The sequence below is a fragment of the Heterocephalus glaber genome, unplaced genomic scaffold, assembly GCF_053883595.1.
Source record: "Heterocephalus glaber isolate CG9 unplaced genomic scaffold, H.glaber_assembly_v1.0 deba00001594, whole genome shotgun sequence".
Taxonomy (NCBI): domain Eukaryota; kingdom Metazoa; phylum Chordata; class Mammalia; order Rodentia; family Bathyergidae; genus Heterocephalus; species Heterocephalus glaber.
This window is the reverse complement of record NW_028258369.1, coordinates 11603052-11627102: the sequence shown is the minus strand read 5'-3', so window position 1 is coordinate 11627102 and position 24051 is coordinate 11603052. Positions and strand designations below refer to the sequence as shown.

At 37.5% G+C, this 24051-nt stretch overlaps 1 protein-coding gene across 8 annotated transcripts in view; it reads left to right on the top strand.

Moving 5' to 3' along the window:
• The window catches only part of Ppef1 (protein phosphatase with EF-hand domain 1), a 146023-nt gene extending 122204 nt beyond the window's left edge, over nucleotides 1-23819 (top strand). For all 8 annotated transcript variants that reach the window (XM_087193672.1, XM_021245366.2, XM_087193675.1 and 5 more), the window contains 7 exons: nucleotides 2722-2862; nucleotides 6154-6339; nucleotides 7697-7839; nucleotides 14752-14858; nucleotides 20099-20262; nucleotides 22182-22266; nucleotides 23183-23819. In XM_087193672.1, coding sequence (XP_087049798.1) covers nucleotides 2722-2862; nucleotides 6154-6339; nucleotides 7697-7839; nucleotides 14752-14858; nucleotides 20099-20262; nucleotides 22182-22266; nucleotides 23183-23397 — 1041 coding nt within the window. In that variant the 3' untranslated portion in view covers nucleotides 23398-23819. The remainder of the gene's footprint in view (nucleotides 1-2721; nucleotides 2863-6153; nucleotides 6340-7696; nucleotides 7840-14751; nucleotides 14859-20098; nucleotides 20263-22181; nucleotides 22267-23182) is intronic.
• Nucleotides 23820-24051: the final 232 nt, after the last annotated feature.

The window sequence follows — 24051 nt, the reverse complement described above, 5'->3', positions numbered from 1 at the left end:
CCTTCTACTAAAAAAAAAAATCCCAGTTATAATAAAAATTAAGGCCATCCTAAGTTTAAGGCATCCTTTCTCATGCTATCAGTGAATGTCAAGCCAGTAAGACATTTTGATCAAAATGAGATAGTCGTTTTAACACAGTGAGTGTATATTATTCTAGCCAAGAGCAAGGGAACATGATGTTTTTGTCAGTCAAATGTTGGCAAGCACATGGCATGAATGCTACACTCCACTACCACCTGCCCTGCGATATAGTGCTAATTAGCCATGGCAGCCATACCAATTTCTCACATTAAAAACTTGTACTTTCCTGAGGTTAGCCTGAACAGCCAGCTCTATCAAAGGTTATTTGAGATTATGAGAACGTGTCTCTGAAGTTGAGAGCTACCTTGACATAGTAAAGACTGTGAAGATCTGATATCAAACAGATCTAGCTAGGTTTATATACTGTCTCTGCCACTTCCTGGCTGGGTGATTGGGCAAGATACTAAAGCTTTATAAGCCTCAGTTTCTTTACTTATAAGTTAAAGATAAAAATACCTACTGCACTACTGAGCCATACAGAAGGATAAATTTGAGTCATTTATAGGAAAATGGATACATCTTGAGGCCATAATGCAAAGTCAAATAAATCAGACCTGGAAAATTAAATATCTCACGGATTCTCTTATATGAGAAACACAAAATATAAATAATTTAGAGAGCAAAATAAGAGAGAGATGACAAGAAAGAGGTAGACTTTGTAGAGATGGGAAGGGAAATGGGGTTGGGATGATGGGAAGGCCAGGAGAGGAGGAAGGGGAAGTAAAAATGATTAAGATGTAATATGTATATGTACCAAGTCCCCACAATGAATGTAATTATTATGTATCACAAACATATACTAATAAAAATACCTACAATACTGCATTATTGGAAATATTAAATATAATAACCTAGATGAAGAAAGTAGCATATAGTAAATACCAAACCTATAGCTTGTTTTTCCAGCTCTCTCTTCTTTTTCTGTTTCTTGGATCTGAGGTCTGATTTTTAGTCACCAAGACAGATCATGGAAGAAGTTTTTGGGCCAGTAATTTTCCCAGGATACCCCAAATTTCACCCCTCATCAGGGATCACTGTTCCACCTGTTCATAAGAACGGTTTTAAAGACAGAAATTTGACTTGTATATTGTTTGTGTCTTCTACCGCACCTAGATTGAAGTTGAGCTGGCAGTACATATTTATATTAAATAAATATAATTGAATTGTAATGAAAGTATTAGGTTTGACTTTCTGGAACTTTCAGCTGAGATACAAAAGTAGACTTTTAAGTCAAATTTATTAACCCCCACTTTCCCATCCCATAAGACCTTCCAGCTGTCAGAGTGACCATACTTCCTGGCTTACACCTGTGAGCATGGTATGTTTTTTTAATAGGGTAGTGGTAGTATTTGGGAAACCTGATGGCAACCTCCCTTCTGGGTTCATTAAAGGCATTTTGTAAAGTGAGCAGGTCAGAGGGGTAGAAAAGGAAGATTCTACAAGACTAAGATTCTGGTTTAGTATTCTTCAAACTCCCTAGCAGAGGGTATGGGAAAGGATTAGCCAGTTGGACCCCCCAAGAGAAAGTGGTGGTGTGGTGCGGGAGCTGGGGTGAAGTATCCCCATCCTAAATGCTCTTCAAAACTACATAGCAATGCATGTTTACGGGACCATGTAGCCTTGCCCAATGAGCTTATCAGAAAAGAACTGTGTGGATCTAGGTCCAGAGGGTTCTCCTAGAATATTCTATTCTGCATAAAACCTGAGGACATTTACTGAAGGAAAACAGGGAAGGTAGGCTATGAACTAGTTAATAACAACTGAGATTCAATTTCTACCAGCTGAATGAGACAAGACTTCAGAATAAGATTTCATTTTATTTTTGAAAAATAAAGGCAAGATTTCATACACACTGTAGTTTATGGAAGAAACTAAGTGCCTGCCACAGAGTATTGCCCATCATTGAACTATAGCCACCATATAGAAGTATAGTTTAACATTGTTTTGTGTGAAGGGGTAGTGCTATAAAGAAATAAGTATAAAATTACAGGCTCGGGCTGTGTGGGAGAATGCAGGGGGATTGTAATAGTTGACATGCTGTCAGAAAGGCATTTTATTTTCCAAAGAAACACAGAAGCTCTGCTACTAGGATTAGAGAACACAATCAGTTGTTGATTGCTCAGGTTGAGAACTATACTGCATTTAGGTTGAAGGGCTTCCAAAGTTTTCAACCTATGTCCCCTTTAAGAATTTTCCTAAACACAGATATACTTTTCCCTCATTTTTCCTAGAAAACACAACAAAATGAAAGCAGCTATCCTTTTAAGAGATGTTTGTGAACTCCAAGCCCCAGGTTTAGACAAAAGCTCAAAGAAAACTAGCTTTCCCTCCACTTAACATCTTCCATTTCCTGCAGTAATACCTTAGAACATGCCTAGCACCTACATGTGTGCATCTGGGATCCCTTAGAAACGCGAATGCAGTTCTCTCCCTGTAGGGTAGTACCTCTAGTTGAGAAGATGTGCAAACAATTTAACAGGCCTACTTTACAGACATGGATGGGTTGATGAGACATAGGAGGTGGGTGAGATGGACTGGGGTGATGCACAACAATATCGACAGAACTCTGGCTGGTACTGAAATGTCTGCATGCAGTACGATAAGCAGTGAGTTTGTCTGAAACACGGATTTGTTTTGTAGATGAAATCTGTGCTGCTACCTCCAGCGTCACGAAACTCCACTGAGCCAGAGAAAATGAAAGTAGGTGAAATCATCATGTCTGGGATAATCACACCAAAAGATGTTTCTTCTGAACAGTTATCAAAGAAAGAATGGGAGCAGGTAGGTAATCAAAGTGTTCAGCAGAGTAGCAATGAGGACACCAGCATAGATGATGTTGTCCTTTACAATATATAGATAAAAAGTGACTTACCTTTTTAAGCAGACCATATTGTTCCCTCTGAATTCATTACTATATTTTTTACACCTTTATTGAGATATAATTCATGTCCTGTATAACTCATCTATTTAAAGCCTACAGTTCAGTAGTTTTTGGTTTATTTACAGGTATCACCAGAATCTAATTTTGGAATGTTTTTGCCATCAAAAAAAGTAATCCTGTACCTAGTAGCAGTCATTCCCCATCCTCATCACCCCTGCTCCAAACCAGCCGTAGGCAACTGCTTACATACTTTCTATTTTTATAGATTTGCCTATTCTAAACACGTTACTGAAATGGACACATACAAAATGTCTGGCTTTATTTCTTTTTCTTGCTGAATAGTATTCCACTGTATGGATAGACCATATTATGTTTATTCATTCATTAGTTGAAGGACATTTGGGTTGTTTTGTTCCCATATTTTGCTATTATGAAAATACCACTGTGAACATTTATGTACAAGTTTTTGTGTGCACATACCTTTTCATTTCTTTTGGGTATATACTTAGGAGTAGAATTTCTGGATGATAAGGTAACTCCAAAGTTAAACATTTGAGAGAATTTCAAACTGTTTTCCCAAGTGGCCATACCATTTTAAATTCCCACCAACAATATATGAGTTCCAACTTACCTATTTTCTTTCAGAGGTTGTTATTGTGTGTCCTTTGGGGAGGGTTGGGGATTGAACCATTGAACCTAGGGCCTCCCATGTGCTAGGCACTGTGCTCTACCCCTGAGCTTTACTCCTTGCTCTGTCTCTTCTTTTGACTGTAGTCCTCCTAGTTGTGTGAGGTGGACTCTTGTTGTAGTCTAGATTTATTTTAGACTAAGGAGATTTAAAAAAAATTTTATTGTGGTGCTGGGAATAGAATATTGAGGAGCTCAATATGGTCATATAAAAGCTGCAGCTCAGTAAAACTGTTAACACATATTGGTTTGAAAATTTTTAGAAAGGAATGTCACAAATACTTAATCTTCCATGCAGTTACCACCCAAAACCTCTTGCATTTCAGAGCATAGGTTGTTGTTGAGCAAAAGAGATAGTTTCTATGGAAGAATTAATTTTGCCAACAAAGAGTCCTTTATAGAATTTTTCGTGAGTTCCAGAATTAAATCTATGTTACAGCCACAACCTTGGTAAACCTAGACAAGTGAATCATTTCCAGACAAAAGAAAGAAATGCAGAACTCACAGAATGGATTATGAAGATGCTCACTTCTTAAAAAACATTATCCCTTATGACTTTGAATCAAAGTAAAATGAGAGTTAGATATACAGTATCTCCCTCATTTCTTCAGTAACAATAAGCCCTAATAGATAAAGTGATTTGCCTACGATGATTTAGATAATTACTTGAGGTAACTCCTTGGCCAGTGCTTATTCTAGTTCAACAGAATTCCATTATATGTACATTTAATTTAAGTAAATTTAACTATTACATATGGCAAAGAGGGAGAAAAAAGGAAAATGCTGTGAGATTTTATTTTCATGTATATTCTTTATTATATAATGTCCATTATCACATATTTAAAACATTTACATATCCATATTATTGTACAGGGTTGCATATATAAAACCATGTATAGTTTACCTTAAGGTAATTTAAGAGGTTTTCCAGGGGTAATTTTGGCTATAAATGATTTATATCCAATGTAGAAATCGAAAACTTAATCCCCTCCTAATAAAACACAACTCTTTTTGATCCATGTTTCCTTCTTCATTACACCACAGGTCAAATCAAATCCCCCAAATACAAAACGCAAGTGTTATTTTTGTCATAAACACCAGAAAAGTAAAGGGGTTGCAATTTGTTTACTTGTAGGATACGGTTGTGCCATTGTTGAAATTCAGAGGGGAGGGAGAAAACTCCTGAGCTCTGCACCTGCTATTATGCTGTTCCTCGTGCAGGGCTTCTCTAGTTCTGACCAGGTGCTGATCATTCCAGGGTGGTTCTCTTGCTAGTTCTGTTCTCTTCAACTCACCTTTAGCTCCCCTTCAATATCAGACATGTAAACGGGTATATAGTCAGGTCTAGTGAAGCAACATTTAGGGTTCTCAAGACCTGACTTGAACCCACTAGAATAACTACACAACTTCAAATGCATCCTTTTTCATGCCCTCAAAAGAAACATGTGGAGGTAGAGGGGCTGGGCTGTTGATCAGTGGTAGAGCACTTGCCTAGCATGCATGAGGCCCTGGAGTCCATCCTCAGCACAAGTAATAAAAGTAATAAAATAAAAATAAAATAACAACTTTTAGAATCATGGGCTATTAGGACTTTGAGGTACTTTATAAGTCAACTGGCCCAATTGCCTGATTTGAAAGATTTCAAGAGTGAGACTCCGAGGGGTTCTCAAGGTTCTCACTATTTTTAATGACAAAGATAGCTTTTAGTGCTGCTCTTTGAGGTCGTAGGAGAAGTTTATATAAAGGAACATATATAGATCAGAGCCATTAAGAAGGAGCTTCCAATTTTCTATGAAAAATATTCTTAGAAATTTAGGTCTTCAGTCCTGGCTGTTATGTGACCTGCATTTGCCTCTTCCAGCCTCAGAAGGAAATATTTATACTAATAGTATGGATTTAGGAGAACAGCTGATAGAATGCAATCCCTGGGGAAACATGTTACTGAAGCTGAGAAAGTCCTTATTTTGGGGGCAAAAGATGAAGAAGAGGCAGAGATGTCTTCACATGAACTGTTTTCTCTGTTTGTAATGGGGAAGAGTAAGAGCTTCCTCAGGCTGTGCGCTCAACAGGACGAAAACCTGGGTCCACTCCACAGCGGGGACATCTACCTAATCTTTTTGAACATACTAGGACACCTACTCTGTGTTCCTTATGAGGACCTGCTTTCTCCTCTGAACATGACAGAGAACTTCATACACTCAAAAGTTGTGAGACAGTTATGATTTTTAAAGGCAAGGGCTGATTCTTTCAAGTTACTAAGTATTACTACCTTGGTTACAGTTATTGCTAACTTGGTCATTGTGCAGAAAGGGATAGGGCTGGAAGTGAGCATTAAAATATTCTGGAAAGGATGCATGGAGGGATGAGAATGAAACAATTTTGAGGGAAGAATAAAAAATAGCCTTTGGGATACCTTAGATTAATATTTCAGGCAGATAAGCAGGACTCTAAAGAGATGTATTCTCCCTTGTAAATAGCAGCCTAATCTGGTTTGTTGTTTCTAGATTATTGACATTCTGTGGAGTGACCCCAGAGGCACAAAAGGCTGTTTCCCAAACACAGGCCGAGGAGGGGGCTGCTATTTTGGACCAGACATTACTACCAATATTCTTAATAAATACCACTTGAAGAGGATCATCAGATCTCATGAATGTAGGCCTGAAGGGTATGAAATCTGCCATGATGGGAAGGTAAGCTAGCATTGTTGGTGACATTCTCCCAGACATCCTTCCCCCAAACATGGCCTCTTCACAAAGTATGTCTGACTTGAAGCCTATGGGAAGATGTCTTCCCTAGCATCAAACAGAAGCCAGAGACTGGAGGATCCACATAGGTTGTCTGAAGGGGCCACACTGTCCCACACCCTTAGAGATATTTGGTTTATTTCCCTGCTCTTCACTAATCCCAGAAACAGAAATTCTGACACATGGAGCTACATCCTTTACTAGTTGTAAGGCAACTCACCTATACAGTGGGATTGTGGATGTGCTTTTCCTCACAAAGTATATAAAAGGCAGCAGTGACTCCAGTTTGCTCTCTTCTACTTTTTGCACACTCCTTGTGCAGGGCAGAAAACAAAATCAAACAAGCAAACAAAACCTCTCTTTCCTTCATTTGGTTGAATAAGCAATCTCCAGCAAGCTGCCTGCTGCAGTCAGTTTAACTACCACCACTAAAAGGGTGTGTGTTGTGCTCTTTCAGTGATGTTGACAAAGCTAGAAGAGGTGGAGACTCGGGAAGTGGTTCCTGTCCCCAGTTGTCCTAGGAGGTCTCTTTTTCTGTAGTCAACAACAGTACATAACAATGAATAGCAAATTTTGTGGCATTTCTATGTTGATTGTTTTTCTTAACTTTGTTTTAGGTTTATATAACATTGCAAGATGAATAAGGCAAATAGTAGTTAGGATTTCTTTGTAATAAGAAAATAGAAAATAGCAGTGGCTTGTCTGAAGTGACTTGTTCATTAGGACAGAACTGAGCCTAAGCCAGGTTCCTTGTCACCAACAAGAATTGTCTTTCCATATTCAACTATGGCCCCAAAGCTCAGTCCTTCCCAAGTCTGTGGTCATGGACTTTTGTTCCAGCCCATATTTATCTTCCCTTAAAGTACTGATTTTCAGGACCCCTGAACCCTCTAAATCACTCAGCTCAAATAAAAAGACTGAGATATCAGAAAAGTTTTATTTTGAATGCTCAAATATTACAAGGTAAGAAAATAGAGAATTCATTCCTTGGAAAAGTAAAATTTGAAAAGGCAAATATTACAGAGGACTCCAAGATCTGACAATAAAATTGTATATAGGAGTCCAGGGCCATGCATTGGGGATATTGCATAGGTGGCTAGGAGTCTGTAGTGCTGGAGACACTGAGTAGAAACTTTTGTCTTCCTCCAATGGAATCTTAAGAAATAGTAAGACTTGGATAATTTGCAGGGAATAAGAACTTTGTTTGATTTTTGCTTTTTTAAGAATTGAGCCATTTATGACCTTATTGTATGACCTTTTGAAAACTAACTTCATGAACCTGACAATCTTTTTCTTTAATCAGGTTATTACTGTATTTTCTGCTTCTAATTATTATGAAGATGGCAGCAATCGAGGAGCTTACATCAGATTGGGTTATGGCACAGCCCTAGAATTTTTCCAGTACCAAGTAACTAATTCAACATGCTTGAAGCCTCTTCACCAAAGGTGTGTGTATTCTGAGAATTCCAAGCACTGGTATTGGTGGCTGAGTAGAAGCAGTCCCAAGTAACAGAGAGCAGCCACGTGAGCGAAGGCAGCCACTTGAGAGTTTTTCATGCGTATAAATAAAACGCAAATAGTTACAGATACCAAGTGGTGAATATACTCATATTTGGTACTAAAAAGAATAATTTTCAATTCATACATCTTTTTACATGGATGCAAAAGTCAGTACCTATGAATGTAGTGGAATGTAGAGAAGGAAATAACACCTACTCAGTCCCCTAAGCCACAGCCTTCTCTGTCCTGCAAACAACTCCATCTGGTTTTGTCTCTTCTCTTTTCGTGTATGTGTATGTGACTAAAATGTTGAATGTCTCTCCATATGATGACATTTATAGCTTATCTTCCTTTTTCCTCTGTAACAATTTTTAAAGAGTTTTTACATTATAAAACCTTATGTTTATTGTTAATAAGTAAAAAAAGTATGAAGAAAATATTAATTATCTACCCTCCCCTTCCAATAGTCCTTTTCCCCAGAAGTAACTACAAGTAACAGCCAAGAATGGCCCCTTTCACCTTCTTGCTCCTACAAAAATAGGCAATTATGAATTCATTGAATAAAATGACATGAGCACCTACGATGTGTCAGATACTGTTCTAGGCAAAGATTTAAGCATAGCACTAAACAAAATAGGCAACCTCCCCATCAAATGTATATCCCAGTGTGAAGAGACAGACAGTAAACAGCATATACTCATTTCTTTACAAAGGTAGAATGACTCACACCCTCTATTCTGCAACTGACTTTTTCCCCTTAAAGATTATACCATGAACATCAAGTTAGTGCATTATAGACCTAATTCATTCTTTTTAGTAAATGCATAATATTCTGTAGAATATATGTATCATAACTGCTATAGAGTGACTAACCCCTCTTCAAATGATGGACATCCAGATTCATTTCAGGATCTTGCATTGTAATAGGATCTTGCATTGTAACAATGTTACAATGAGGATATTATTGTTTCTTCATCTATTCTGAAGGACATCTTTGCTGGATAAATTAATCTAGGTTGGGAGTTACTTGCTCTTAGGGCTTGAAATACCTCACTCCAAGCTCTTCTGGCCTTTAGGGTTTGTGTTAAGAAGTCTGCTGTGATTCTAATTGGTTTACCTTTATATATGATTTTTTGGTTTTTTCTGACTGCTTTTAAAATTCTGCTTTTTTGCTGGATATCTGGTAATTTAATAAGGCTATGCTTAGTGAGCTTCTTTTTTCATCGTATTTGTTTGGTGTTCTGTAAGCATCACACATATATATATATATATATATATATATATATATATATTTTTTTTTTTTTTTTTTTTTTTTTTTGGTACCGGGGATCGAACTTGGGACCTTGCACTTGTGAGGCAGGCGGCGGAACCACTGAGCTAAATCCCCGGCCCCATCACTTATATTTTAAACTCTTTTCTTATATATGGGAGATTTTCTTATATGATTTCTGTAAATCTATTTGTGTTATCTTCTAGTTTTTCTCTAACTCAGCCTTAGATTGGTCTTCTTACTGTCATCTAGCAGCTGCTGGATAATCTCTTGTTCTCTTATTTTCTTTGTAGCTTCAAATACTTCACTGTAATTCACTATTTTGTCCTCAATTTCAGACACTGTGTCTTCATACTGGTCATTTCTGCAATTTATGTATTCTATACAGTTTTTTTTTTAATTTCAGGTATTTTTGTCTGGCATCTTTTTGAGGACTTTATATCCTTGTTGAATCTGTCATTCAAGTTTTGAGCTGTTTTGCTAGCTTGTCCAGTTTTTTACTTATTCTCCCTAAATTCACTGTGGGCATATTGAGTGAAATTGCTGTGAACTTTTGGTTCATTTCCTCTTTGAACTTCTCTAGTTTCTTCATCCCGTCTATAAACTTTTCAAAGAATTCTTCTACCTGGTATTTGTTTTCCTCTCCTTTTGTGACCCCTTCCTCTTGGGGTTACTGTGGGTGGAGGTCTAGTAGAATGAGGAGGGCTTGTGGATATATGACGACTTTTAGTAACATATTGCTATGAAGTCTTTTCAGCTTCAGGTGTCCAGTGATAGTATTTACCCCTTCTGTTATTTACTTTTTTTTTTTTCGGTACCAGGGATTGAACTCAGGAACATGTGCTTGCGAGGCAGGCACCAGAACCACTGAGCTAAATCCCGGGCCCCTGTTATTTACTTTAAGTCATTTGGTCTCCGTCCCTATGTTGTGCAGAGAGAATTACTTCTAGGTATAACAGCAACAACTTTTCAGAGATGTCCTCTATGCTTTGCTAGCCATTGGCATTGGGTCTGTCCCAGGATCCTGCCACCTTCATTTGTCAGAGAGGAAAGGTTGCAGCCTGTTGGTCTAGTACCCAGTTCTTTGGTATGAATCCCAGACAAGCTGGATATTGGCATGCACGGAACACCAACTGGTCACAATTACTATGTCCCCTTGGCTAAAGTATTACAATGAACAATTACAAGAGTATCAAGCACACACTGAGTAACGACAAATTCTAATAACTTACACTGTACCAACTTTGATCATAGGAACAAGATCTATAGGTATAGAACAAACTCTAAGACAAACCAGGTATTTATATATCAAACGTATCTATTCAATAGAGCAGGTTTACCTCCTTTCAACATAGAACAGTATTCAGCATAGTAAGATATAGTTAACTAACTACAGATTCACAAGGGTAAATAGTGTGGCTATGGGAGCATGAAGAAAAAAGAAATAGGTTATGAAAAATTAAACAATGAAAGATAGAAGGTGGTAAGATTGATGTAAAGGTCTTATTAAGGAGTAAAGGAAAATTAGTAGTATTAGATAACAGTAACAGAAAAAACCAACTAGGATAAGGACAAATAAAAGGGAATGGAGATTAAACTAGAGAAAGAGAGGAGAAATACTGAAAAAACAGGTTGAAAGAGAGATAGCCAGAAAACAAGAGAGACAGAGAAAAAAGGGAGGACCTATTCAAACAAATAAAAGTTATGTTTATAAAAGGGGGAATAAGAAAATGGGTGGTACAATTCTAAGCCCCATCAATAGTAAAAAAGTAATAATAATAATGATAATAATAAAGATAAAAAATACCAATAGAGGAGAAAAGAAAAATATTGGGTTAAATTAAGGGAGAAGAGGGGGAAAAAAGCAAAAGAAATAAAATTCCTATATATTTCCAGAAGAGTGTTTTCTTTCAGAGCCTGCAGGCTTTAATTTTACAAGTCACATTCCTCTTTGCCCCTCTATAGTCTGCTGGTCTGTGTGGAGGTTTCTCAGCTCACTGGGTCCCCTTGTCTGGAAACCCCTGTTTGTGGCAACGGTCTGTCACAGCTGCCCAGGAAAGGTGTGGAGCATTGGAGGCTCCTCCATTCTGAGGCTCCTGGTACTGTCAGGGGCCAATGCTGGGTACCTGATGTATATTCTAGTGTCTATGGGACCAGCTCTAGACACCAGGTAGAGGCTTATGTCCCCTCGGCATCCCCAGAGGAGGTGCAGGTGCTCCCCAGACTGATGTAGGGAGATTCCACCAGTCTCTGTGAGGGCACAGAGCACTGGGTAGTGTCTCACAGGTGTCTGGAGCACCGGGATAAACAGGCAGACCCTTAACCCTTACTGCTGAGGCAGAGGACTGGCCTATTGTGCCAGGCAGGGACTGTGCCTGGGACGCTGGCAGAATGCAGGGTGGAGGAGACCCTGCTGTGCCCAGAGTGGGGCCAGTGTGTCTGGTGCTCACAGTCCAAGTGTTCCAGGCGGAGACTTGCATGGACTGGAGCTCCCATGAGGGGACCCAGGCTGCCCAGGCCCGGTGCTGCGGGTCAGACAGTCTCTGGCAGGTCCAGGACTGGAGCAGAGCAGTGAGAGCTGGGTGTAGAATCAAGCTAGCCCAAAGGTGCCTGATATGGACTCAAACCTGCCAAGTGTTAGCTCTGTGTGCTGGATGGTGTGGGATAAAGTGCAGGCTCCCGACATTGACTCGGGCATGCCCGGGGTCCAATACTGAAGACTCCCAACACAAACAGCAATCTCTTGTTTATCCTCTGGAGTCTGAGATGGGGGGTGGGGGGCGTCTCCCATTCCTGATCCCTCAGCCCTGGTGTGTGCCTGCGAAAATGACCATGGGATGAAGGGGCTCATATACTTGCAAGTCTATCCTGTGAGACTAGACCCTGCCACGCTCCTTGGATCCCGCCAGCTTTCGGGAACTTCTCAAAATGGCTGTTTTCGTGGTGTGCAAGGGCGGAGGCCCTGTAGACCAGCCCTGGCAGGACGCTTCTCTTCTTTTTAACTCTTATGTGTACGTTTTGTTCAATCTACAAGTCTCTTCTTTCAAATTGATTTTTTGCATCAGAATGTATGTCCCTCCCCTTCTTCCAGTTACCTGTGTTTTTAGTTGATCTTCTCTGAGTCTCTCAGACGTGACTCCTCCTCCATCCAACCATGTTGGATCGCCCCTATTTTTCTATTTTATTTCTTTCTGTTCTATTCTTTATTATTCCCTTCTTTCTTCTTGCACTGCATTTGGTTTACTCCCCCCTGGTTTTGATGTCAAAGATTACATTATTGATTTTAATGAGATTATTCCTTTTTTTTAGTATAGGTATTTATAGGCATAAATACAAGTATATTTACTTATAGAAGTATTTACCGGAATAACTATTAATACCTAATATAATTATCTATAGATATTAACAGTTATCATATAGGGATTTTAATATAGCTGTTTATAGCTAAATTTATAATTATTTACACCTATAATAGATATTTTAGCTATAAATTTTCCTCTAAGCACTACTTTAGTTGCATCCCATATGTTTTGGTTTGTTGTGTTTTTCTCTTCATTCATTCTTTGACCTGTTTGCTCTTTAGAATTATGTTGTTCAGTTTCCTCATATTTATGAATTCCCTAAATTTGTTTATATTATTAATTTCTAATTTATTTATTTTATGGTCAGAAAAGATACTTTGTATGATTTTGATCCTTTTAAATGTTAAGACTTAAGGTTTGCTTACTTAGCACAGGGTCTAGTGTGGAAAATGTTCTACATGTTCTTTAAAAGGATATACATTCTGCTGTTGTTGGGTGGCATCCGCTTAGAGAGGCTATTCAAGTTCAGTGTCCTTGTTGATTTTCCATCTGGCTGTTCTAGCTATTATTGAAAGTAGAGTATTGGTCTTCAGCTATCATTATTAAGTTGTCTATTTCTTTCTTCAATTATGTCAGGTTTTGCTTCATGTAGTTTTGGGCTCTGTTGTCAGGTTTATATGTTTAGAATTGTTTTGTTTTCTTCATTTACTGACTGTTTTTCACTATGAAATATCCTTCTTTATCTCTAGTAACAGTTTTTGTCCTAAAGTCTATTTTGTCTACTATTAGTGTGGTGACTGTAGTTCTCTTATGGTTGCTGTTTGCCTGGTTCGTTCTCTCTCTCTCTCTTTTCTTTCTTTCTTTCTTTCTTTCTTTTTTTCCTTCCTTCCTTCCTTCCTTCTTTCTCTCTCTTTCTTTCTTTCATTCAGGTTTTTTGAACTCTTTGTATCTTTGAAACTAAAATGTGTCTCCTACGTACAATGCATAATTGGATCTTGTTTTGCTTTGACCTAGTCTCACAATCTCTTACATTTTATTTTATTAATCTATTCATATGTTATGCTATTGTTGATATGATTGGATTTACATCTGCCATTCTTTTTCTTTTTTGATATGCCATTAGCCATTCAATCTGTGAGTTTTGCATTGAAAACATTAAAAAACATTAAACCTGTTCTGAACATGTGCAGACTTTTTTCTTATCATTCCTAAATAACACAGTATAACAATGATTTACATGGAATTTACATTAAGTATTATAAGTAATCTAGAAATGATTTGAAGTATACAGGAGGGTGTGCATAGGTATATGTAGATACTGTGCCATTTTATATAAGGGACTTGAACATCTATGGATTTTTGTATCCAAGGGGAATTCTAGAACCAGTCTCTCATGAATACCTGTCCCGGCCCGCGGGTAAGTCAACGAAGACCCTAGAGGGGGAGCGAGGATGAGAGGGGACAGGGGACACGAGAGATGGAGACAAGACAGGTTTCTGATCAAGTCTCGTTTATTGCGGAAGCTGCTACAACATATATACCGTAGAGCGAGAGGGGAGGAGTAAGAGGAGGGCACTGGGGCTACTTCCTTGTTGCCGGGTAGATCTGCAACAAGCCCGGGCATGTCCGTAATAGGCACTCAAGAGTTCTAGCGGGGGGGGGGGGGGGGGGGGGGGGGGGCAAGGCCCCCCACAGATACCAAGGGACAATTATATATCTTATAAATATTTTGTTCCTCTGTTTCTCCTTTATTTCAAATTAATTTTTGTAACTGGTTTGAAGTAGAAGTTTAAGCCCAGATAGTTAGCTAACTGTACTAGAAATATTTTTAAAAATTATCCTTTTTTACCAAATTGTAATACTTCTGTTGTCATATATTAGGCCCATATATAGTTGGAAATATTTATGAAATTTTTGTTATGCTCTAGTAATATATATGTCTTCTCTTCTGTCAATGCTTATTATTTTGTTTCAGTAACATAATGGTAAATTTCAATATTTGGTATAGCAAGTCCCTTAATTTTTTTTCTTTCTCAAATAATTGTTTGTGAATTTTAGATATCCAAAAAGAAACACTATCTACAGTCCTTTTTAAATTTCACAAAATGCACACACACACACACACACACAAACATATATGTATATTCACCATCCTATAACATGTTATGGGTAAATGTAGGCAATTCACTTAGAGTGGAAACTGGTAAGTGGTAATATAGCACATTAAAATGAAACAGACAGGATGATTTATATATCTTTCACCTAACTATTGTTTTCTTAAAATAGGGTTAATGTTATCGAAAGTAGTGCCATCAGGATATTAAAAGAGAAAATTATTTCACGAAAAACTGACCTCACTCATACTTTCCAACTTCGAGACTACAGTAAATCAGGTAATCAAATTATATGATGCTTACTATTTTTTAACATATCAGGTTACATACAGATCATTTTCTTTGCTGTATTAGGATTTCAATTGTCCATTTTTGCTAGGAAGGAATGAGAGAAAGGAAACTGTTGAGCTGGGTGTGGTGGCCCCTGCCTGTAATCCCAGCACTCTGGGAAGCTGAGGCAGGAGGATTGCAAATTCGAGCCCAGCCTGGGCAACTTAATAATTTAGCAAGACCCTGTCTCAAAATTTAAAGATATAAAGCAGGGTGGGGATGTAGCTCAGTCAGTTCAATCACCAGTATCACAAAAAAAGAAAGAAAAGAACCTTAAAATCCATTTTTCACCTAGAAGTAGGCATATATCTTCTTTTCAGTAAGCTTTTTTCAACTTAGAAGACTAACAGCAACCTTGAGATATTAGAATTCTATTCTGATAGTACATTAAGAAACAAAAAGAATTAGAGAGATTAAGAGTTGCAAACAGTAAAATGAGATTTAACATACGCGTAATCTTGGTACCAGGAGGAAAGAATGTAAGGAGTATATTTGACATAATTAATGCCTGAGACTTTTCTAGAACTGATGAAATACTCAAAGTGATAGGTAAAGAGGAACAGTGATTCTCAAGCAGGATAAATAAAATTAAATCCACACTTACATACACTTTGGTGAAACTATAGAGCACCTATAGCAAAGAAAATCTTAGAAGTAGGCAAAGAAGAAACATATTGCTAGAGAGATACAGCAGCTGCAGAAGGATCCAGGACATGGCGGAATCATATACCTGAAACATTGAAAGTTGAATTCAGACAAATACCATAAAAACACTGACAAAAATGTAGCTGGAACCACTCTATCAATATCAGACAAAGTAGACTCTTAAGCAAATATACATCACTAGAGATAAAAAGGGAAACTTTATAATTATAAAATATTTGATTTGCTAATTGAATCCATTTTAAATGTGTAAGCACCTATTATTTATACCCTAAAAATCTGTAAACAAAGCCTGGTAGAATAGAAGTAGAAGTACCCACCATCATAGTGGGACTTTTTTTTTCTTTTGGAGTATTGGGAGTTGAACCCAGGGCCTTATGCTTGCTAGGCAAGCAGCTATATCACTGAGCTACATCTCCAGCCCTTTAAAACAATTTTTATTTTGATACAGGGCTTTGCTAAGTTGTCCAGGCTGGCCTGGAACTTGTGATCCTCCTGCCTTTGCCTCTCAGGTAACTGAGGCCATCTTAATGGTTAACACCCACATATCCCAACCCCATCTTGAGCCAGCTGGGATTGCAAGTGTGTGCCACTACCCCCAGAATAGTAGGAGACTTTAATACTTCTCTTTCAGGAACTGAAAAACAGACAGATAAAATATTAGCAATCTTTTCTTAAAACTCTGCACCCAATATTTTAGAATATATATTCTTGTCAAGCAGAAATGGAACATTTCTAAAAATTGACCGTAAAGTAGAACATAAAGCAAATCTCAGCAGATTGTGGAGAATTGGAAACATTATATAATAAATTAATTCCTTGACATAGTGATTGGAGCTACAAGTCAATAACATAATCTAGCCATAAAATCCTCTTTTGGATTAGAAATGAAAAATGTACTACTGAGATTAGAGTGCTGAAATGAAGTGCTAATGAAAACACAACGCTTAAAACTTAGGGAATACAAATTAGAGAGGCATTGCTAAACCTTAAATGCATGCATTTTAAAAGATGAAACTGTGATCAACAAAGTAAAAAAATAGTTTTTTGAAGAAACTGGTAAAGTTGCCAAAATTCTGGTAAGAAAGGGAAAGAGAGCAAGCAAGACAGCACATGTGCACAAGCACAAATAACCAATGCCAAAATTGAAGGAGATATTACAACACACCTTATGAACATTGAAAGATCATAAGATTATGAAAACTTTTATGCTAATTATTCAAACTTTAAATCAAACGGACACATTCCTAAAATACACACATCTATACACTCAAATATGTGCAGACTTAAACTGACACAAAAATAAATAGAAAATCTGAACAATTCTTTAACTATTTTAAAAAATTGTTCAGGAGATTGAGGCTCAGGAGGATCATCATGAGTTCAAGGCCAATCTGAACTACATAGTGAAACCCTTGCCTCAAAAAATATTTTACAAAAGAAAGAAAGAAGTTGCATCTGAAAATTTGCCCGTCATGGTGGTGCATGTCTGTAATTCCAGCACTCAAGAGGCCGAGGCAGGAGGATTGCTGTGAGTTCGAGGCCAGCTTGGGCTACATAGTGAGTGCAAGGCCAGCCTGAATTACAGAGCGATACTCTGTTTCAAAAAAAATTTTTTTTTAAATGAAAATTTAAAATTTTCCATGAGAAAAGCTCTGCTCTTAGATAGCTTTGTTAACCTTTACAATGTACATTTCAGAAACAAAACAAGTCTTATCCAAACTCTTCCAGAGACTAGAAGTAGAACACTTTCCACATTATTTTAGGAAAACAGCATAACCTTAATATCAAAACCTAACAAGAATATTATGAAAGGGGAAACTTAAGGACTAATTTCATTGATAAATTTAGATTCCAACAATCCTAAATGAAACATTAGCCAAAGATTAGTATATCACAACCAGGTTTGGCTTTTTCTAGGAATACTAGGAATTCTAGATTGTTTTAACATTCCAAAATCAAGTGGTATAATTTGCCATTTTAACAAAATTGAAGAAGTGAAGAAGTCATATAATTCTCTGAAAACAAGAGAACAATTATTTGATGTATTTCACCCTGGTTTCATGGATTTAGAAAACATTTAGAAGGACTGGGACGGGGTTATGGCTTAGTGGTAGAACCCTTGTCTAACACAAGGAAAAAATGGAAGGAAAGAAGAAGGAAGGAAGAAGACTAAGAAAAAGTGAACTTTCTTAATCTCATAAAGTCTCTAACTTTGAAAGCCTGTGACAACATACTTAATGGAGAAAGATTGGAAATGAAAAGATGCCATCATGGACAGAATAATGTCCTACCCCCAATATGCCCACATCCTAATAGCCTGAATCTGTGGACATTGCTTAATATGGCAAAGGGGACCTTGCAAATTTGATTAATTTAAGGATCTTGGTCAGGGCAGAGTCTTCTGTGTTGTCCAGTGGGCCTGATGTAATCACAATGGTCCTTTTAAGAGGAACGTAGGAGACAGTCAGAGAGGAAGATGGTATGATTATAGATGCAGATATTGAAGATGGAAGAAGGGGCCCCAAGCCAAGGAATATAGGCAACCAGGAGCTGGAAAAAGCCAAGGAAACAGATCTTCCCCTCAGAGCCTCCAGAAGGAACGAACCATGCTGAACCTTGACTTTTGCCCAATGAGACTGATTTTAGACTTCTGATCTCGAGAACTGGAAGAGAATATATTTGTGTTATGCAGGCCACTAAGCCCATGGTAATTTGCGGCAGAAGCAATAGGAAACTCATACAGATGTGCCCACCATCAAGACATCCATTTAGCACTGTGCTAGGGATGCCAGCCAGCACAATAAGGCAAATTAAAGAAATAAGAATTAAAATGTGTTGCTGGGGATTTAGCTCAGTGGTTCTGGCACCTGCCTCGCAAGCACAAGGTCCCGAGTTCGATCCCTGGTACCAAAAAAAAAAAAAAGTGTCACTATGTGTAGACAACATGATTGAATATATAGAAAATCCAAAGTAATCCACAGAAAAGCTACTAGAATTAATAAATGAGTTTAGCAAGTCATCAAACACAAAGTCAACACACATAAATTGATTGCATTTTCATATACTAGTATATTATTCAGTGCCTATTTAGGATATAGAAACCACATCAGTAATTTTAACAAGGAAATTTAATATAAAGAATTATTAACTAATAAAGGATGATTACTAGAAGGGATAAAAGAAACCTAAAAAATACAGGAATAGCAAGTATAAGGAGGAACTCACTACCTCTAAGGCTGAGAGAGTACTCAAGGAAGGTACAAACTGAGAAGAGTCCCCTACTTCTAACCAAGTTTGAAATTCACTGGTGAGGGAGTGGCTGTGGTCCACTGGATGGGGTGGAACTTCATTGATGTGCCCAGCTGTTGGGCCAGGCCTAGACAGGCTGGAGCCACCCATTGGGGTGCCCATGAAACTCACTAGAAAGGTGGATACCACTGCATTTTCCACACACAATAAAGACCAAATGTTGTAACAAATATTTGAAATATTTGAAAAAAAATTGAGTCTCTTCTGAACGTGTACAGGTGTTTTTTGTTGTCATTATTCCCTAAACAATACACTATAGCAATTATTTACATTGTATTTGATATTATAAGTAATTTAGTGATAAAGTATACAGGAAGCTGTGTGAAGGTTATATGCAAATGCTACATCACTTTTTATAAGAGACTTGAGTATCCGTGGATTTTGGTGTCTATGGGGATTATGGAACCAAAGGATGACTATGTATACCAAAAGGCTGGAAAATCTGCATACTGTAGTCCGGTATGGTAGTGCACACCTGTAATCCCAGCACTCTGTGAAACTGAGGCAAGAGGATCACATGTTCAAGCCCACCCTGGGCAATGTAGTGACTCAGGAATACCCTGTTTTAAAAAGGAGGTCTGAGGATGTAGCTCAATTCAATCCTCAGTACTGAAAAAAAAAAACTGTACCTCTTGATCTTGCAATTCCACTGTTATGAACGATCTTAAGGAAATAATGGAGTAGTTCTATGACCATTAAACAATTATGTAGATTTATGTTCTTTAATATAGATGGATGTCCATGATTTTAAAAACATGTTAAAGTAAATATTTTTATGTATGTGTATATGTGTGTTTTGCCACATGTAATACATGTATATAAAACATATACTATAGTACAATATATTTGATTTTGAGAAAAAGGAACTATTACATACTTATGTAAGCACATATTTATATATAGAGAGAAAAAATAAAGATATTTGTTAATAAGCATACCTTATTTTGTTAATAAGAGAAAAGAAAAGAATTGAATACCCAAAGTGATATTTCTTGACTATGACAGTAAGGACAAGATCTGTGGAATATGAAAGTTTATGTCTAGTTATTTCTCCCTCTGGGCTCTGGGGCTTGGTTGGATAGATTATGAAGGAGAATAGCAGGCCCTCAGGCCTCAAAACCCCAGGCTGCCCACTGGCTTTACCAAGGAGTTTGCGTCTTTTTTTTTTCCAAATTATAAGCAAATTATATGGGGTGTGTCATTGTTGTTGTTAGGAAAACTTTCAGTGACCCAATGGGCTTTTTCTATGGAGAGCATTCTGGGCCTGAATTTACCATGGAGAACTCTGAGTTTGTATCTGGTAAAGATAGACAAAGATGGATGCGTTGACTACATGTCCAGCTTCCAGGATATCCACATTGAAAAACCAGTGGAAGAGGCAAGTGACACCCTTTGTACAACCTCTGAGTAACTTAGTCCTTTGAAAAGTTGGGAGTAAAATCATGTAATGGAGGGGAGTGGCAATCTTAGGAAAGGCCAAAAGGGAATCTCCCAAAGACGCTATGATCTGTTCAGAAAATTTGTGTAATCTAAACTTAGGCAAAAAGGAAAAAGAAGAAAAAGCTTTGTCAAGTGAATCCATGTCAAATATGAGATTCTTATTTTTATTTATTTATTTATTTTTGGTACCGGGGATCGAACAGGCGGCGGAACCACTAAGCTAAATCCCCGGCCCAAGATTCTTATTTTATTTTATTTTTTTATTTTTTTGTTAAATACTTTTATTGGTACATTTTAGGTATACAACACAATTACATTTCTCATTGGGAACTTGTACCTTTACATAATGCATCTTGGTTCTTATTTTTTCCCCATTCCTAGCCCTCCCTTCACCCCCTCCACCCTTCCCTATTTACAAAGACTTTATTTCCATTTTTTCCATTTCTCATCATTTTTCCTTTCCCTTCTTTCCTTTCCCCTGCCCCTCCCACTACCCCTACCCCTTTGGACCTTTTCTTCCTATTTTACATTATCGATTATTCATTCTAATCATTGGTACATTTTAGGTATACAATATAAGGACATTCATCATTGGAAATTTGCACCTTTCCATAGTCTCTCTTGGTTCTTATTTTTTACCCTTGCCCAGCCCTCCCTTCAACCCCTCCATTCCTCCCTATTTACAAAGATTTTGTTCCTATTTTTCCACTTTCTCATATTAATCCCATTCCCTTCTATCCTTTCCCCTAGCCCTCCCACTTCCTTCCCCGTTGCCCCTTTTCTTCCTATTTCACATTACCTATTATACATTTAGTCCTTATTTACACTTTCAGTTTCTCACCCCAGAGAAACTATTCGGTATTTATACATGTGTGTCCTACTTATTTCACTTAAGAGTATCGCCTCAATGTGCATCCAGTTAGCTATAAATGTCTCTAATTTCTCATTTTTTATGGCTGAGTAGTGCTCCATTTTATAAAAAACCCACATTTTCTTTATCCAGTCTCCAGTTGATGGGCATTTGGGCTGTTTCCAAGTTTTAGCTAGTGAGAGTCTTATTTTAAATGCCATCCAGCAGAAGACAGACATGACATCCATTCTTTCATGTAGCACATCATTTAAAATACTTAATGTTTTTCCTGACAACATATCGGCTTGCTGACATGACCCAGAATATGTCTTAAGAATTTAAAAACATAAAATCTCTTATTAAAATGAGAACATCCCAGGGAGAGTTATCAGAACCCAGCATTATTAGTTAACAGTTCATCAGCAAGTAGTTATATCATTGGCCTGATTGAAGTTAGAATTTGGGTGATTGCAGGGAAGATGACAAGAACAGAGAATAGGAAATAAGAAATGCAAGTTAGAATCTAAAATGTCCATAGGAAGGAGGATTTTGACCTCACTTCAGAGGCAGTTTGCCATGTAACTAAGATGATAGGCCTTGGCTTCAGGAAACTAAGATTCAAATCCAACTTAATAGCTATGTGACCGTAGGGAAAGTTACTAAGAAAAGTTAACTTTCTGATTTCTAATCTGTAAAATGGATGTAATATAGAGTTCTATTCCTATTAGGGTTATAGAGGACTGAATGAATTAATCCACACAAAGCTTGCTGTAAAAGTTGACAATTGTTACTTACTTCTGCCTTATTCATTTTGGTCTGTAAGGACCACAAAAGCAGTTCTTTTATCTAATTAAAGATCATTGGGCCAATAGAAGGTTTGCCTTCTCCAGTTTCTATCTAAATCAAATACTTTGAATTGGTAATGATGTTTTTTCTTTGCTACATTTGCTAAAGTTAAGGTGTCTTTAATTCTATATGTTTTAACACTTAGAAAATCTTTATTTTAGGCTGAATCTACTTTAATTGAAACTCTGTACAGATACCGATCTGACCTGCAGATGGTATTTAATATCATTGATTCTGATTGCTCAGGTAAATGAACTTTGATTGGTTCAGTAGTAGTAGAAAACAAATCCAGTCTGTTTCTCCAAAATCAGAACTCTTTTTATCCATTTCATTTTCATCCAAACTTGGTGAAACTCTAAGAGAAAGATGAATGCATGTTTAATATTATTGTTACTTTAGTTTGTCCACAAACTCTGTATTCAAGACCATAGGATTCTATAGAAGTCTGTGTAGCCACTGGTCAAACGGGTAGTTTCTTTTATAAATCACCAGCACAGATAATTCACTTTTCATTTTAATATCTTAGTTACTCTGAAATACAAACCATTTGTACAGTTCTGATTCAGTTTGGGGGACTGAGAGCTATGAAAACTCATTCTTTTATTTAACTTTGATACGCAGTTACTTATTTTCAAACTGGGGATGGAGCTTCAGTGATAGAATGCTTGCCTAACATCCATGAGGCATCACACAGACCCAAATCAGATACTCCCTTACTGCAGAGACCTTTGAACACACACACACACAAATCAGCAATTGACCTACGAAAGTAAATTATTGCCTATGAAAAAAGGCAACACCATTGTTTGCAATCTTCTTACTGACTCCCAGGGTATCTCACTCTGCTTTGCCATCCTTCCATGCCCCTAACTCTTAGATTTCAGTTCTTATCATTTCTGTACCACATTGAGTTCCACAGTCCACATTCTAGCACTGTTTACTTATTCTGGCTTTAGAGTATTCTTGGGATCACTTTGTAGTTGGAAGTGGCATGTGGTTTCATACATTTATGACTTTCCTCTTCCATTTCCTTCATTGCCTTGATGGGTAGGCATGTTAATGAGCTTCTCATTGGGATTATTCAATTCATATGACTTTCCCACCCCTCTTTTAGTTGGATCTTGAAGTGAAAGCTCTATTACCTTCTCCTATATTCTTTTAGGCCAGATCTCCATGGAAGAATTTTGGACCACGTGGAAACTTTTCAGTTCTCACTACAATGTTCAAATTGATGATTCTCAAATTGATGAGCTTGCCAACACAATGGACTTAAACAAAGATGGGAGCATTGACTTCAATGAATTTTTAAAGGCTTTCTATGTAGTGCATACGTATGAGAAGTTGAACACATCAAATGCCAAGCATTCTCACTACTAATGAAAGCTTCCCCTCAGGCTCCTTATCAACAGCTGAACTCAAATCACAATCTCTTCCAGGACCCTTGAAATTCATAGTAATAGATAAAAGTAGATACCCTACTTATGCCACAAGCAGATGTACAGACTGGATGTTTGAAACCCTGAGCAACCTGATTTGGTAAGATAAAGTTAAACGTCAGCTGATAGGATTTGCCTCCAGTGTTAGGACTTGTACATTGCCAGTTAGAAACTGCGTTTGAGCCTAGTGTTGGTTTCTTGGATGCCACCGAACTGGGAGACCAATGAAGATTGAAAACATACTGAAAGGAAGCACCAGAGGACCAAAGAAAACTATGACGTGTAACATCTGGAAGTGACAGGGATAGGAAGAGGAACACCAAACTGTTAATAAAATAAACTACTTCCCTCTTTAAAATGTAATCTTTCTTTGAGATTCCATAAACCAGTGGTCCTCAAGTGGGGAAACCAGCCTTCAGGGAAGGGGGTAGTATCAGATTCTTATGGGAAACTATGGGAAAAACCCCAATTTTTTCATGTCTATTAGAGATCAAAGTCAATATATTCAGATCGAATCCTCTAATTAATATGACTTAACATCACTGATAAGATGAGGCCTTGATTATACAAATATCGTACAATTATTCTGTTATGA